This window comes from Polyergus mexicanus, unplaced genomic scaffold (assembly GCF_030449975.1).
Source record: "Polyergus mexicanus isolate NDT 795.1 unplaced genomic scaffold, iyPolMexi1.0 SCAF_2, whole genome shotgun sequence".
NCBI classification, from domain to species: domain Eukaryota; kingdom Metazoa; phylum Arthropoda; class Insecta; order Hymenoptera; family Formicidae; genus Polyergus; species Polyergus mexicanus.
Window position 1 is genome coordinate 3,451,462 of NW_027223322.1, and position 17,637 is coordinate 3,469,098.

A 17,637-nucleotide genomic window follows, 5' to 3' on the forward strand; every position below is an offset into this window, starting at 1 on the left:
ACTTGTAGAAACCATCAATACGGTGATCGTTAGAGATTGTTAGCGTGCATGCGGATTGCTTGTAAATCATTGCTTTAAACATCTCGAGATATTCCCGAATGCCGGTTTCGAGCGCAGAGTTCGTCGAGCTGAACGGAAAGAGCGTAATGGAATTTCTCTTAAACAAAATCAATATAGTCACTGAAAAACAGCAAATAGTCATGCTTATATAGATTTTATAATGAGTTATAAATATAGTACTGAAATCTTATTGAAAAAAATCAATTAAAAGTAAAATGACTGTTTCTATCAGTGATATGTAAAAAAAATGCGCGTCTTCTTATATTATTTTAATATTAATATTACATATGAAATAAATTTTTATAGCAATATATATATATATATATATAATTTTGTTAAAGGAATATCTGAATTTTTTTGATCAAGAGTCTTGTTGACATCATTTTTTGTGAATTTATCACATATTAAAATAAAATTTTGCTGCCATAATTAAAATAGCTGGAGATAAAATGTAAAATATTCGCTAATCTTCGGCAAAATGTGTCTTGTATCACCGCTTTAATCAATGATATTTTCACTGATTCAGTTTAAGAGACACCGGTAATGACGGATTAGGATGGAGGGATGATATCGAGTAACAGATACACGCAAATACATACAAGGCGATAATCGATGCCCGGTTTTGCTGTTGAGTGTTTAGATGCCGCCAGCGACACCAAGAGACTGAAAATAACGAACCTGTGATTGTGATCCAGGGTGGAGTGATCCGCTTTTGGCGCCGAGGATACCAACGCGTGCGACGCCAACGCGTGTGCATGCGGGCTGAGACCGGGATGCGGCGGCATGAGGCTCGTCGGCGAAAACCGATAGAGATCACTGAAAGATCAACAGCACAAGTTTATAAATTGAGAAAAATCTCGTTTCTTTCATCGTGCGCTAAAATAACGGGACGAGTGGCACTTTCGTTATCTCGCTCGTAATACGAGGTAATACTTTTACTGACCTTGATAAACTGGAACTTGTGATGGGTAAACTCGTGGGATACGGACTCCGGAAGCCGGCGTTCGCCGGCGAGATGGGGTACATGCTCGGTGTGTGCCTGTAAATAGCAAGTCATCGTCATCGTTATACATACGAGAGACATTTTCCCGCATAAAATATTTGCCCGATATTCGAAAACCAGCTAAAGAAACTTTCTCGAATTGATCGATCCGCTTGTTTTCATACCCATGAAAAAATTTCTACAACAATTATACAAAGATTTCTATCTATAAAACTACGTATAAATACGATCTGCTCGGATAAAAATCTTTATCGCGTTACGTTTCTAATAAGAAAAAGAAATTAAACGAATCGAATGAGAAGGAAAAAAAGAGATAAATAAATATAAAGAAAAGAATTATTTTTAATTATCACTTGAGCTGGTTCGAGTTATATTTCCGATCAAATGACCAAACTAAAATATTGATCGTGATGCGACATCACGAGTGACTCGTCGAACGGGAACGTTGCAATATCTGTATGGAGTATCGACACAGTTAATTAATTATCATTAACACCGCGGGCCACCGACTCGTAACAGTAATTAGTACGCGCCTCTTCGCGAACGCGCTGCTCGCGCTCTCGTTACCAAGAACATGGAACCCAGACTCTACACTTTACGTAATAATAAAAACGCTGCCGACCTTCTCATTATCGCAAGTGGTCCTTCCCGCGTTTCATCTCCCTCCTCCTACCCCCTCCCTCTTCCTACCCTTCTTCTTTTCAAGCCACTCGTACTGAAAACCGCGAGAGCGGAATTTCGTACGCGCGATGTCGTCGATATTTCTTCAAGCGCAAGCTGCCCGTCTCGAGCCAGCGAGGACCACCGTAAGTCCTTTCTAATTGAGAAGAACAGCCTAATCACCCGTGGAAAATCGCAATTTGGAGCGACTCGAGCGGAAAGCAAATAACGAGCAGGGGAAACCGCACGAACGGAGGCTCCGAGCGTAAACCTGATCGTAAGGACCTGTCTCCTAAAGCGAAAGGAGGGTGACATCTACGAGATGAGGCAAGGACGACGAGATTCCGTATCCGAGAGGTTCCGTATCGGATCTAATAGACCGGAAACCGAGAGGATGACCGCCTCGACCAAAGCCGTCGAAATATCGTCGTGCGACGATATGTCAAGATTTTCTACGGAAAACTGGACCTGAATGCGAACGCGCGCGTCGCAATCATCTGTACGTTTTATTTCGAGGGTCCTCGATTAGCGATATACAATATAATAGAACGCGGTAGCCGTTAAACGAAAGGTCGCTTTTAGGCGTCGCGTGCTCCGAGTACTCGTTAGTAACGAGAGAGGGAATTAACGAGAGCGGCATATCTCGAAACGGAGAAATCCACCGACGACGTTTATCATGCAAATTCGCACACTTTACGTTAAAAAAGAATTCACCCCAAAGGGAAAAATTTATCAAGGCAAAGAGGACCGGCCACGTGATGTTTCTCCCCTGTGTATTTTTTTCTGATAATTTTATGAATATTTAGCTATCTTTGTGCACAATTCGCGATGCACAATTTGCGTCGAGTGTTCGAATAATTTTAACATTGCCAAGGACCGCATCGGCGATGTGATCGAAATCCGATGCTCTTCGCTACTTTTCATTTGCGTTTACTGCAAAGCGCGAATCAATTATTTAACGCGTGTAATTAATATAAAATATGATATAACGCGTATATACAATATATCCGGAAATGTGTGTAAAATGATTCTTGTTCTATGAACGCCGTGCGCGCGCACGCGCGTTTGTCTCGCGAAATTGAATATCACTCTGATCCCATCGCGTATATTCGATCGAATATATATCTGTCTATAATTAAAATTGTAATAATATTACGTAATATTTTGTTATACAGATCCAATCGCAACATAGCATAAATGTAATTACATCAAAATTAAATTAAAATTAGAGCTTCCTCATTTATAATATTACGAATTATATATTTTTATATAAATTTGCCGACTAATCGTTTCAAAGAGTAATGAAAACACTTTACAGTATAAAATACCGAGATAAGTGAATCTTGAATAAGCGTCGACTTACCAGGAAGCGACTTGCGTCATTTCTGGACTAAGCATGGGATATGGATACTGGCCCGTCGAGAAAGGATACATCGGTGCCCTCGTGAGACCTGTAACAAAAAATTATTCCTGGTTCAGTCAAATGATCGACAAAGCTCTTTCTTCCGCTTCGTTCAATCGTATACAAAATTCTATTCTAGAGTTGTGTATATTCAGACTTCTTTGCCGCTTATAATCTCTTTCGTGTGAAGCGTGTCCGCGTCATTTCCATTCTTATATATGTTATTTCAGTCATTAAATATCGAGACTCGCGCAAATTAATGCACCGGGATGTAGAATAAACCAGCCGCATCTCGCACAAGCGATAAACGGCGTTATAACGCGTTTAATCTTTCATTAGCCGGCGGCTTGACCAATTTTACGGTCACTAAGTGATGACGTTCAATTTAATCGCGGTGAGATTGCGAAATCAAAAAAGGCTGAACGGTAACAACGAACACTACACAGACTGTTTCCGTGATTTGTGCAACGTGCGAATATCATTACGGATTTTTTTTTTTTTTTCGATTATTCTTAATCGATGAATTCTATATTCTACATGTGAGAAAGAAAGTTTCACTTATCGCGAACAAAAAATAGTTCTTTTCAAATCCAAGAAAGAAAAGGAATAATCATTTTCTATGATTTTATCGAGATGCTGAATAATTTTATTTCTTGGATTTTGTTCTATCAAATTGTTTAAAAGTAAGACAAAATTAATATCGATACGAATGATGCGTGCGACTATATTAGAAGTAGCCTTTTAGTTTTTTATTATTACAAATCTTGTAAAAAAATTCTCTGAAAATTTCCTGATTTTTCATGTATTTTTGCTCAACATTTGAGATTAAATTAGAGATATTTTATATGCAACTTTTTAAAATAAATTTCCTTACACCGTGCACTTTTAAATGTTTTCTATTTAAAGAAGGAAAAATATGAAAATGTCTTCAATTTCAAATGTAAGATTTAAGCAAATATAGAAAAATATGCTTTTATAAGCCCATTCAGAGATGTGCATAATGAATGTCTAAACCCATTTAAAATAAAAAATGCAAAATAGTTAAAACTTTTCCATTTGAAAATGCAAAATGGAAAATGGTTTTCAGGTATACATTTAAAATAAAAAATGCAAAATAGTTAGAACTTTTCCATTTGAAAATGCAAAATGATTTTTAGATATCCATTTAAAATAGAAAATAGGTATTTTTAAAATAATTTTTTAAAATAAAAAGAGTTTTTTAGAATATTTATATTTTTATATTTATTTATATTTAAATTCTTATATTTTTTTGCTACCTGTCTATTAAATAGTTCTGCCTATTAAATTATATCTTATCTATATTTATTCTTATTTCTTATATAAAGTCGCTTATATAAGCCAGTGTTCGTGTGTGTCCATTTTGGTATGCGTTAAGCCTACCATTCCCCACAATAACTAAATTAATGAACATTTATAGATCATTATTCTGTACACGGCTGTCGATAGTTGTAGATTCTGTAAATGTCGTTGTCATGTGTTTTGACATATCAAAAGACATGTGCCACGACACTTACAGAATCTACAGTAATTGGTATAATTAACCATCTATATAGAATAATCTTAATCTAGGATTCATCTTACAATGAACAAGTGCAATGCAAAAATTGCACAAATATCTTAATTTATTATTATTTTAATTTAGAACTATTGTATTATCGATATTTCTATATCGATATCAATTTTTTAGTTTACAAGAAAAATGCATTTCAAATAGCAAATGGGTAATAAAAACCATTTAAATAAAAATGTAAAATGATTTTTGAAAAAATATATTTTAAATGTAAAATACAAAATAAGCATTTTATATTTCGTATTTCCATTTTAAATGCATCTATTCCAAGTAATGCACGTCTCTGCCCATATTTCACTTGCACAATAATTTTGCTTTTTTATCACCAAGAATTACAATGAAGCTTGTGTATAATACTGAGACATATATATCTACAATATATTTAAAAAAAATTTACAAATCTTCATAAAATATATTTTAAAATAAATATTTATCTGTGTCGAATAGAGTATATAAAAGATATCTAAATCATTGTTTTTAGCATTTATATATCGAATTATTACTCGTAAAGACAATTTGAAGAATATACAAAAAAAATAATATCACTCTATCTCAATATAATGCAACGTAAAAGTGAAATAATAGAGATATATAAGAGAGACAACCTTCTTAAAAATTGTCTCAATCCAACAGTAAAATTCTATAAGAATTTCCTGATTTTAAAAGATAAAAAGAAATCCTTGTGAATTTCAGGTTTTCTAGGTTTTTCCAGCAAATAGATATCCTGTATTATGAATAATTAATATTGTTTTATTATAGAAAATAAGAACTCTTACATTTTTCAATGCTCCAAGCGCCTCGGCATTTTTATTCGTGCACATTAATGTATACAGAATAAATATTATTACGGCGAGATCAAAGAAACGATGCAATTGAACGAAAAGGAAACTATGCGTTTAATATATCGCATGAGTTTGCACTACAAACACACGAAGCAACGAAGATCGTGCTAACTGTCTGTCTCTTTCTGTCTCTCTCTCTCTCTCTCTCTCTCTCTCTTTCACGGCAAGAGAGAGCAGGCATTGATCAGCGTGCGCGGCCGCACCCTCTGTAACTAGTACCCGACACGAAGTGGAATGCATACGCCATCAGAATCATCACCCAGAGAACAGTCGTTGATGAAATTTAACACCGTATAACACGTTCGTCCGAACGGACGGATGAACGGTATCGATAACAATCTGATTTTTATATAATTGCGATCGATCAAGTCTACGTTAGCAGGGTTACAGACAGTTCCGTTAAAAATTTGTTGACAAGTGTTATTCGTTAATTCAAGATTTTTAGTATAAACGATTAAAGGTTATTGCTAAATAACTCCTCGATAAAGACAAAAATAAAATAATAATTTTTTACCATTTCCTGAATTGTTTCTCCGCCCAGAGATTACACAATTTTAGAAAAAATATACGCGCAGTTCGAACTGAGGATTGCGGTAGTTGAAAAAAGCGATCACTCAAATAACACAAACTGAAATTACACGGCTATCGTGGGCTGAATAACGGACAAGGTATATGCTTTTACATCGGTATCTAATGTAACTGTTACGTGCCGCGGAACCGATCGTGGCTCCGAGAGAGAAGAGAACGCGCTCGGGGAACGTTGGGCGCGGGTGTAAGTGGGGTGCCTTTGGCGAGGCGAAGTGTAATTGGCTTCATAAGGGTCGACGAGAAGCGCCCGGAGTATCGGCAAGCCTGAAACCGCTTGACGAGGCCAATACGTGCTCTCTCTCTCTCTCTCTCTCTCTTTCCTTCCCTCTGCCGGTTGCCATATTCTCTTTTTCTACTGTCATTCGATGCAGTATACGCGAACGGATTGGATGGACTCTCTAGAGCTCGTTCCCACCCCGTTCCTTTTTGCGTTTTGCGGGCGAATATGTCCCGGAGGCATATTTCCCCGTGACAATCTTCCCCTCTCGACTCATCGTGAGCGCGCGCTGAAATCGGTCAACGCGTGGTTTTCCCCGGATAGGGCCACTTCTCAATCCCCGACTGTGTAACGACTGCCTTCCGTCTCCGGAAGCCCGATAAATTTGCGCTCGGATAAGGAAGCGCGTTTAGACTCGATAAAAACATGGTGATTCTAAACTATCGTCCCGCTCTTGGCTTATTAATTGCCCCGTGAAAGTTAGCCGAAATTGAAGAGTACTATCAAAATTGCGATACAATTTAATAGGGAGTAGTTTCTAGTAAATATCTGTGGGTATATAAATTTTCGAGCTTTCAGTTAGAGATTACTATTGGAGCGGCAAAAGAAAAAAGAAGTACCGTCAATTTTAGGGTATCTCTCCTCTATCTTTTTATCTCGCTTTATCGTCATCTCTTATGGGCAAAATTAGAGTTGTTATCCTCTCTGAAAAACGAATACGTTATTTTCATTTTCCCCCGTTATTTGTATAATGCAGACGGAAAAGAATAAAACCATTCGCGACGGTATGCACAAAACGCGTCGATGTTGGAGCTTTTTTTTGTACGATAGAGCTACTTTCGATCTTCGCATAACGACGATTAGCCACTCGACTGTAACGAGACCGGGCTACCACTCAGCCCGGGGCTTTTAATCTCATTTGAATAACGAAGCACTCTCGAGCCCGTGAAAACAATGGCGACCGAAATGAAATTTAATCCCACGTAAAAGTAATAATCCGATATTTTATCTTGCGCGCGTGAATTTGTATGTAGATGTACCGTGTGCAACACGATATATATCCGCCTACGTCGTTTCAGGTACGACAATCGTAACGCAAGTTACATATTATGCGAGCGCTCTGATATTTCAATGTTACGTATGTTACATCTATCTGCTTCTCACTCATTTGCCCCTCTTCATTATCGCCATTCTAATTACGAGAAAGTTCAGGGTTTAACGTCGTATGATAAAATGATAAAAAAAATAATAATAATAATAATAAATAAAATGAAGGCGAGATCAAAGTCTAAAAATTCTAGCATTCAGTGAATTATCGAGCAATCGGCCGGGAACAGACGGGATTAAAAACGAGCAAGCGTAGTCGGGTTTAATCTCGGTTAACGATACGGCGCAAAGGGGACAAGGATGAGCCCGTTGGATGCTGGCTGAATCGAAACACGCGCACCCGATAAAACCGGAACGCTCTACTATGCGTCTAATGCGATGCTCGAGAGGGTACCGGGAATTGGGAGCACGATTTACGAAAGAGAGTAAGTGAAGAAAGAGAGAGAGAGAGAGAGGGGGGGGGTAATGGGGAGAGGGAGCTCGCGGGGATGGAGAACAGGGAGGAAAAGAGGAGCGCCAAGGAAACGTGAGGAGGATGGCGGATCGGAAAGGGGTGCTTCGTAATATCCTGGCGAGTCCGCGGGTTCCGTCATGTGTGCTTAATCACTTTCCAGTCGACTCGGCAGTCTGCAACCCCATTATCAGCGTTTCACCACCCGGAAAATTACTCTTTTATTCTCGAACAACTCGAGCTCCCGATGTTCCGTGTACCATGCTTTCTTTCTCTTTTCTTCTTCTTCTTCCCGTTTTCGTTTCACTCTTTATTTCGCCTTCGTCGAAAAGTCGATTTTAACTCGGCCGGTTTTCTCTTAATTCGCGAATTCTTTTTTTCCACCACATCTCGTAGCTTTTCCCAATCCCGTACGCGAGCTCGCCTATTTCGCTCTATTACACTTTACCGTTGTGAATTCTTCCGGTTCCCGGAAACCGGTAGTACGGGCTCGAAAATTGGATGAACGGAGCGGGAATGAGAGCGGAAATGGTGAACCAACCCATTGAGTCAAGGCGGAAACTAAATTTCATCTATTAATAAATTAAAAAGGAAAAGATTTTGACAACACAACATATATACACTTTGATCTTTCTCTTTTATCTTTGTCTATTGATGTTGATAAAGCTATAAAAAATAAGAAACATAAAATCGTAACAATTCTAGTGTTTTAAGAGCGTTTCGAGAAGAGAAAAAAACGATGATATAAATTATAATAATATTAAAATTCTAAAATTGGATGCTAACCCTTCACAGAAAAGAATAAAACAATCCTCTCTCGCGAAGGATTACTCGGCCGAAACGTCGCAGCTGGCAATGACGAGAAATAGGTGGGGTCGTCGACAAGGGGCTTAGCAGGAAGCTCGTACAAGTGCAGACGGTACAAGGTGGTACGTGTTGTTGCGGTTGTTTAGTTCAAAACCGACGCATACAATTGCACCCTTTCGTGCTCTCGCGATATCGATTTTACTCGAGACAAATCAACGCTCGAGACAAATCCAACACCCAAATTAATTAAATCGTATCCGGCTAATTAGTCGGTGCTGCTGTTCGACAAAACGCGTTTTTTTTTTTTTACAAATGATTGCCTCATAGTTATTTATTATTAATTTACTTCTCGTAAAATACATAAATCATCGCCAGAGCAAGTATTTTCGCGATTGGAATCAAAATTATTCTAGGAAGATTGCAAAAATGAGGAAGCGAATCGATCTCATTCATTGTCGAGTGTTGTAGAGTGCGGAGGCTCGCGCGAAAAGAGTTCGCGATGCGGAAAAAGAACTAGGAAAGAGGAATGAGAAGAGAGGAGTACATCGACATCGGAGAGGCTGGAGGAGAAGGCGGACGAAGAAGGGAGAGAAGAGAGGAAAAAGAGGGGACACGAGAGGGGAGAAGAGAGAAATTAAGCGGATCAATGGCGAAGCCCCGGTAAAACGAAACGTCGGGACGCGATCGCGTCGGCAGTCATCTCCATCCTCTCTTTACATCTCGCCCTCTTCCGCCTTTCCATCTCCATCACCACATCCTCTCCTTCCCCCTCGCCGATTTATCAGTACGTCCTTCACTATGGAGTTTTGAAATAAATACAGAGAGATCGAAAAGCAAAGCTAATTAAAAATATATCAGAAACAAGAGAGAAGAAAAAGAGAGAGAAGAGAATGGAAGATATCGAACAAAATGAAGATGCGGAGCAAAAAAGGACGAACGGAGAGAAAGAGAAGTTGGAATCATTGGCATTCGATTGATACTATGAAACCGAGAGAGAAAAGGTGGTTCGAGATCTCGGAAGTGGAGGAGAAAGATCGTTGTTCCGGAGCAGTCGAGGAGGGGAAGCAAAGCGGAGTGAAGTCGAGTCTCGATTCATTCCGCGAACGGACGAAACGCTTCCCTCGTTTGCAAGACAAAGAACCCGACCCGCCGCCCCGTGGCCGTGCGCATAAACGTTATCAACAATATTTACATACTCCGAGGTCTCTAAGGGGGATGAAAAATATCGCGCGCGGGAAGAAGCGAGAATATGTCGACACAACGCGATCAGAAAATCATATTTTGAGATAAGTTTGTTTTGCGGAAGCAAACGCATCAAGCTCTCCGAGGGTTGACGCTATTTCGAAACTTTTCCTGAAGGTCACGCCGGCGTACCGATGGTAGAATCTTCGCGATGATCCCAAGTTGACAGAAGGGAGAAAGCGTGCCGGGAGAGGGGAAAGGATCGAGGGTAGAGCAGGTAGAAGCGGAGAAGCTGTACAGAAGCAGAGAGGGCGAGTGGAAACCCCCTTGACCCAGCGCTAGAAGGGAGTCGCATGCTCGGCTGATTAGCCTAATGGTGAGTCCTCTTATTCTCGTACTTAACGCCAATTCGCGATTCTCTTTCTCTTTCTCTTCCGCAAAATGTCTGTTTTTCTTTTTTCGGGGAGATTGTATCGCGTCCTCTTCACACAGCCCTCATTTAAATTTCGACATCGCTGTGACTCTTGACTTGATAAAAAATATTCCTTCAATTAGAAGTATCGACGCTCGCGCATCTATCGGCCATTTTTTAACTCCAGAGCAGCCTAATCGAGAATACGCTTGCAATTAATCCAAAAGAAAAAGAGAGAGGATGCAGAACACGGAGACATTTCTATCGCCGTTCGCATTTTTGGAGAGATTTTTAAATACTTAATACCTGAAGTAGTATCTATATAAATCACTTTGTAAATTTATGTAACTTACTGTTTCGTCTATCAAATCGCTATAACAAAGATTAACGTACGTTACACGTTTACGGTTGCAAACGCAATTTGTGCAAAAGCCGGACTCGCTCGGCGACAGATTACAATGGTTACGTTAATATTTACATAGCTCGGTACAATAAAATTATATATAAAACGATTCTCTCTCTCTGACTCTCTTTTAAGCAAAGCGTGTCGATTACGCGTAAGCGAGACGAAAAGTATTCATCAATTACAATTGAAGAGGAACGTCAATATTTGGCCGGACAATAGCGGATTAACTTCGTGAAAGAATTGTTGATTCAACCGATACCCATGGAGAGGGAGGGAGGAGGATCAGGATGATATAAAGGTAATTCAAAGTTTACATCGAAAGTGCATGCGTCAAATGAAGTTTATTTTTATTATATTATTAGCGGCTATATATTTACGTTTCTGCGAATGATAAATAAACGCGATTGATGTTTAAAGCTGCAATCTGTGACTATTCGCTTCACATTTTAGTTCCGTGTAAACACTATTTTTTCTTTCTCTCTCTTCCTTTATAACACAATTAGATAAAAAATTATTCAAATTTTTATTCGATTTATTGAAATGAAAATTAATTCCACAAAGTTGCGATAATTTTATGATAATTAAAAGTCATATCAACGACATTCAATCTAAAGATTCTTAGTCCTAGTATCTTCCAAATAAATAAGTGAAAGCTTATCTTATATATCTACGAGAACAGCAACCTACCCTATAATAGAAAGTCGAATGCAATTTCCCCGCCTCTAAGATTTCATTAAATTATAATAAATTATAAGTTATTATATTATAACACAAGAATTATACTAAATTATAAATTATTACGGCATGAGAAATTTAGATTGTCATACATATCACAGAAAGCAGCAACTAATCATCGCGAGAGAAAAGATTATCGAAAAAATTAGATGAAGATTGAAACTTGTTGCGGCAAAAGAAAATGTTTCTAGGGACGCTTGAGTGATGATCAACAGTACTTACCGGCCGCGGCAGCCGCTTTGCCAGCATCCAGCGCCCCGTAGGGTGGTATGCCCATGTGGGCGGGAGGTGGTTGCGTCAGATGGTCCCCGTTAGGGCAAAAGAAGGGCAGCCCGCTCGGATGCGTCCCCGCCAAACCTGCCATCTTGCTCGCCTGTAAAATAACGGAGTAAGCGAATTAACGCAGTGAATATACACATATCTTGCCATGTTGAATTTGCTGTTTGCTAAAATATATGTTTTGCAGATATTTTTCATAGTCAGCCTCTTTATAAAAACGTCGAATCTCTGGAGTCCAACATTCTATAAAAAAAGAGCAAATTTCTCGTAAAAAGAATCCGTGATATCTCTATATTTTAATGAGAGAACAATTAATATATAATTTCGCTGTAAATTAAAAAGAAAATACTGCGGGGTGATTCAGATAATTATCATGTTGCTACATTATGATATATTGTATTATAAAACGCAAAAAAAATATCTGAAATATTTTTAAATTCCTAACAACACACACACACACACACACACATCTACTAATTCATCATAAATATAGTAATTTATATAATAATAAGTATTAGTTGAAACGATCCTTCTCGCCAGCAGTCAATTAATCGTTATCCTAATGTTGATAGTAATCGCCTGTTTATCCGTTGCTTACGGTACTATGCTGCTTTATCGCGAGTCCGCATATGACGCATGCGTGATATAATATATACCGTGTACACGTTCGAGAATTCCTATCACATGACCGTGTTTAGATACCGCGGTAATGTCAACGGCGTGAAAGGCGCAAGGATAACACCGAGGACTTACAGTTCACGACTTTCAAAAGAAACGCGATATCCATCAATTCGATTCGCCTCGAGGGGGAATGCTTATCGAGGACCGGCTCGAGCGTTAATTTGCAAAGACGGGACATGGAGAGAGAAGAAATATACTTCTCGAGGGTTCGTTCGACCTTTCCGTTCGCGTATCGTCGAATTCGAGTGCCCTTCTCGAGGCATACCAGTGTAATCCGCCCACTACTTCTTTAACCCTCCGGTCGCTCTTTGTCAAGTGACAGTCGATGAAATTAGTTCAATCTGTTCGCAAACTCGAAGGATTGCGCGTGATTCATCCCTTCTCTCTAGTCTCACTTTTCTATCTTTTTTTCACGCTCTCCCTTTCCCTCTCTCTCTCTCTCTCTCTCTCTCTCTCTTCATTCTTTAGCTCCCGCCCCTCGTCTCGTAAACGATCGATATAGAGGCTCTCGAGTGGGTTGTCTCTTATCAGCCGCTTACCATAAGTGCAGCGGTATCGCGCATCGATCGGACCGCCAGCAAAAGTCCTGGATCGAAGGGTTCCCTCTCCATCCAGGTGAGTACCCTCGAGAGTAGTCCGACAGCCTCCTCGGCCGTAGGCTCCTCCTCGTCGTTGTCTTCCTCGACGCCGTCGTTTCCGTCTTCGTCGCCATTGCGTTCCGACCATTTGTCATCCGCCTCGATCTTCACCCGACATCCTTGCTGCTCTTCGTCCGGCTCCCGCTTCTTGACAAAACGCGCCAAAGCGCTCTCCTCGTCGACGATCCATCTGTCTAACTCCTCGTCGTCGACTTCCAGTCCAGCCTCCCTGGCAAGACTCTGCAGCTCGACGAGCAGCATCCTGTCTTCCTCCTGATCCACCGCGTGCATTCTGGACGGCAATATGGCGCCGTTACGTCCCGCTAACGAGTGATCGTCGCGATCTCGTGGCAATGTCCAGCTGCGAGCAAAAGTATCCGACCGAACGCTGAGCCAGGCGCGATGGAGATCCGCGAATGCTTCCTTCAACGTAAACCATTTCAGGTACGCGTTCAATCGATGATCGGCCACTTCCTCGCTCGAACTCGAGAAGACTTTGTCGCGGTAAACGCCGCAGCGTGCCTTAGACAGTAACCCGGTGGCTAGTCGCACTCTCAGCTCTCGAATCACCAGCCGCGTTTCCATGCAATCTTTGGGCACCACAAACAGCCGCACTAGGCCGTCCGCGGCGACGCAATCACCCTCCGATGGCAGGTAATCGGCGCTCTCGGCCACCAGTACGGCGCCATCCGGATGCATCGCCATCGCTGTAACGGCAAACTCGTGATGGAACCACCAGAGGAAGAGATCAGCGGTTAAGGAGCCCCTACCGCCACCAGCGTATACCACCGGCTGGCTCAGCATGTTGACCTTGCGTAAGCAACGTGGCCGCCAGTGACGTCCGGCCACCAACAACCGCGTCCGATGATGACCCTCGTGATCCGCCGCCCCCATCACCCACACCCGTTCGCTGCTCGCCGTAGCGTCGCGACCTCCGCCACGCCGTTTACCTGGCAAATCCCGCCAGTCCAGGTAGCAGACATGGGCGAGATAGATCCGACCGCGTTCGTAATTTTCAAGGACATTTCTCAGCCTCTCGAGGGCGGATGAGGACGGATGCGCGGCGCCATGATCGCCGACGTAGCCGCGCGGAGTGGTCGTCGTCCGGCAGGACGCCGAAGACGTGGACACGGGGGAGGGGAACGGTGACGTGGTAGACACGGTGGTCGAGGAGGTAATCGTCGCAATTTCCGTCGCTCCATGAGTCGCCGCTCCGCTGTCGCTGTCCCGCTTTGTTCCCGCGGCGTTCCGCTTCCGCTTTCCGGCCGCTGGCTTGATCGCTTGCGGATCGCTCGTGACCGACGACGAGGTGGAAGAGCGCGTCGGCGACGAGACGCACGACGGCGGTGAGGTCGAGCGGCGCGAGGACGCGCAGGAAGATGCGGGCGAGGAAAGCGCCGGTGGCGGCGACGACAACGATGTCGACGAGCACGAGGAGCCGGGAGCGACGGTGGCGGCGTTCTCGGTGCACCTCGCCGGTCGATGCTTCCTCCCCGCGGCGATGTGTCTCTCCCGTCGTCGTTGCCTCTCCAGATAACAACGATGCAACGGGGCACCGTTTTCACGGGCTGGCTCGGAGCTGCTCTCCAGGGACTGGCGCATGCGCTCGGACCACTGCGATCGACCCTCGTCGTTGCACGCCGTCGTGTGCACCGAGGGCTTGTCCATTCTCGTCGTTACTACTGCCGTTTCGTTTGACGTCATCGTCGTCGTCGACGTCGCTGTCGCGATTGTTGTCACCAGTGCCATTGTCGTCGTCGTCGTCGTCGTCATTGTTTCTTCGGCTTCCACAAGACCCACGGAAACATGCTGGCCGCGCGCTTGACGCCCCTTGGTGGCCGCCACCTTGCTGACACGCGCGCACTTGCCACCGCGAGGCGACATCTTCTAATCGCGTTGCCCTTCGCGATCACCTCCAAGTCACACGGATACGTAAACACGTTGGCGAACGACACCAGAAATCCGATCGACGTTCTTTCTCGTCGCGAAATCCAGATCACCCGTATTTATCGAACGACAAAGATTCCGCGGCAGATGCCGAGGAGCCCGCGCTCCTCGTGCGAGCGCGCGCGCGCGCGCGAGCCGCTCATCTACGGCGCGCCGACATCGCCTACAACCGAGCGATGACTGAGCGAGCGGCCGCGACGCGATCGTCAAAGGCCGGAGCGGGAACTAGAAGGCTTTGATGTACCGCCGCCCCGGCGCGCACAAAGCGAAAGCGGCCCCGGCTCGTTGGCTGGCACGGTATGCGCGGGGAAGGACGGGGGAGGCGTCGGGGGCGCGGGGGTGGTTGAAGCGAGAGAACGCGAGGCGGCGAGCGCGAACGGCGAAGGAAGGGGGCACGATGAGACGGAGAGACACGTACAGTCACCTCCTCGTTCGAGCGGCCACGCGTGCCTGCCTGCCTGCCTGCCTGCCTGTATCATCACGAGACATTCGCGTGTCGCAACGCGCCCGAGGACTGTACCGTCTGACGACAGATAAGGATTTCCGTCTGTTCAAGCCCGTCGCACGCAAATTTCCACGAGAGAACAGGAGGGAGCCGTCGTGTCGACGAAATATCTTGCGGAAATTCCAAACGCTTATCTCTTCCACTAATTTTAAAAGCTCGCACAGTTTACATTTCTAATCCTTCGCTACATCTATGTGCGATATTACACGACGAATCGAGGATGCGAGAAACGTGAATAACGTATGTACATATAACGATCGCCTCGCTCTAATATCACTATTCGCGATGTCCGCGAGGCGAAAATATGGCGCGAGCAATTAACAAGCATACGCTAAATGTCTTGCCGGACAATTTCGCGTGCGCATACCGTCGCATACCATGTGTACGTCAACGACCGACGACCGGCTGCTGGAGATCTCTCGCGAGATCTGAGCGCGGGCCAAAATCAACTAAATATACCGATCCATTTGGCCTCGTAATGGCGCCCGGCGTGTTTGGAGAACTCGCTTCTGCCAGGAGAACGCGCGCGTAGCAAAAGTTAGCCCGCAAAGAGTGGCGCGGATTTGTGTTTCGGCCGCTTCGTAGTTAAAAGCACCACCGGGGCTTTTCCGCCCCGGTGTTTGTTCAGGCTGTTTATCGCGCGCGCTAAACGCAGATCGTTGACACCCGATCCCCGGATATAACGCTGTAATCAGAACAATCTCAACAATTGGAAAAAACAACGCGCTCTCGGAATCAATTATATCCGCGATTAATCACGCAAAATCGTTCCCGTCGCGCGCGACTAATTTTATACAGAGCAAAGCGAAAATAAACTTTGTAGCTGGAAAACGCTTAACACGGGTACACGCGGTACCGTTGACACCCGCCGACATATTTCGTTTTAACTAACGATTTTAATTGGGATTTAGAAACGTAACTGAATTTTCGTTTGCGCGTCGAGATAACTAAAAATAGTTGCGGAAAATTTTGACTCGCGACACAAATTATCGAGGGATGCAAAAAAAAAAAAAAAAAAGCTGTATCTATAATTGTATGAAAATTGAGATAATTGAAAATCAAACGATAATTATATAATAATAAATTGAGTGCTGAAAGAATAATAAAGATATAATATTTTTAGAGAAACTTTCCTTGACGCTTGTTCTCTCATTTAAAAATGTTAGAGATACACGCCTCAGAGCGTTTTCCTCGGTTGGGGTTTTAAAAAGACAGAAAGCAGATAGACAGACAAGAACACATACACACACTCGCGCACACAGAGGAAAGATGAGAAAAAGATATCGCGTCGATGCGCGACACCGGGGATTAATATTACAAATCGGATTTAGCCTTGGGGCGCCGGTCGCGCGCATGATTATCGGCGTGTCGGCATTTCATAAACGCGTCCACATCAAACGCGGCGCAGGTCGGTCGATCGCGATAATATTTGTCACGTAGTTGCGGTACGTGGCGGCAGGCACACCGTGCACCGCACCGCGCGGCTACACGGTAATCGATCGGCCATGCCAACGGCAGCCAGGTAGGTAGGTAGATAGGTAGAGGTAGGTATATGTAGTGTACCGTACGCGTGATTACTCTTTCAGGTACGTCGCGGGTTATCTACACGCCCCCGGACTTTTCACGCGCGCGCAAACAGTTGCGATCCATCGCGATCCATCGCGATCTATCGTGCCGTCACGATTGATCCACCAGGATCCGGTTTAATTTCGCTAGTACGAGAGAGAGAGAGAGAGAGAATTGGCGACGAAACATGTACATACGTTCCGAAAATGAGCGAAATACGATGATGTAGCGCGTTTTAATTAAACCCCGACGATTTTCGTGAGATATATAGGTACATCGATAATTGTAGAAACATAATTATAGTAATTATGTATCCTTAAGCTTCACGCTATCAATTGCGTGCATATTTCAACTATAACATATTCTAACTGTTTTTGTTATTGAAGTTTTCTTTTTTTTTTTTAATTTTTATTTCTTCACGCGACTCGTTTGATCCACTATTCTATTTCTTCATTTGCTTATCCGAGTTGCGTGAAAAAGAAGCTAAATATGAGAATAAAAAATTAATACGACAGTAAAAATTATTAGTAATGTAATTATAGAAATTTATATATTTAT

General features: G+C 43.0%; 1 protein-coding gene across 4 annotated transcripts in view; it reads right to left on the reverse strand.

Annotated features, from left to right (window-relative positions):
• The window catches only part of LOC138944374 (uncharacterized), a 34,640-nt gene extending 18,927 nt beyond the window's left edge, over window positions 1–15,713 (reverse strand). For all 4 annotated transcript variants that reach the window (XM_070315283.1, XM_070315274.1, XM_070315289.1 and 1 more), the window contains exons 1-5: window positions 12,963–15,713; window positions 11,686–11,836; window positions 3,087–3,174; window positions 1,004–1,099; window positions 739–876 (exon numbers count right to left, since the gene is read on the reverse strand). In XM_070315283.1, coding sequence (XP_070171384.1) covers window positions 739–876; window positions 1,004–1,099; window positions 3,087–3,174; window positions 11,686–11,836; window positions 12,963–14,945 — 2,456 coding nt within the window. In that variant the 5' untranslated portion in view covers window positions 14,946–15,713. The remainder of the gene's footprint in view (window positions 1–738; window positions 877–1,003; window positions 1,100–3,086; window positions 3,175–11,685; window positions 11,837–12,962) is intronic.
• Between the last annotated feature and the right edge of the window lie 1,924 nt (window positions 15,714–17,637).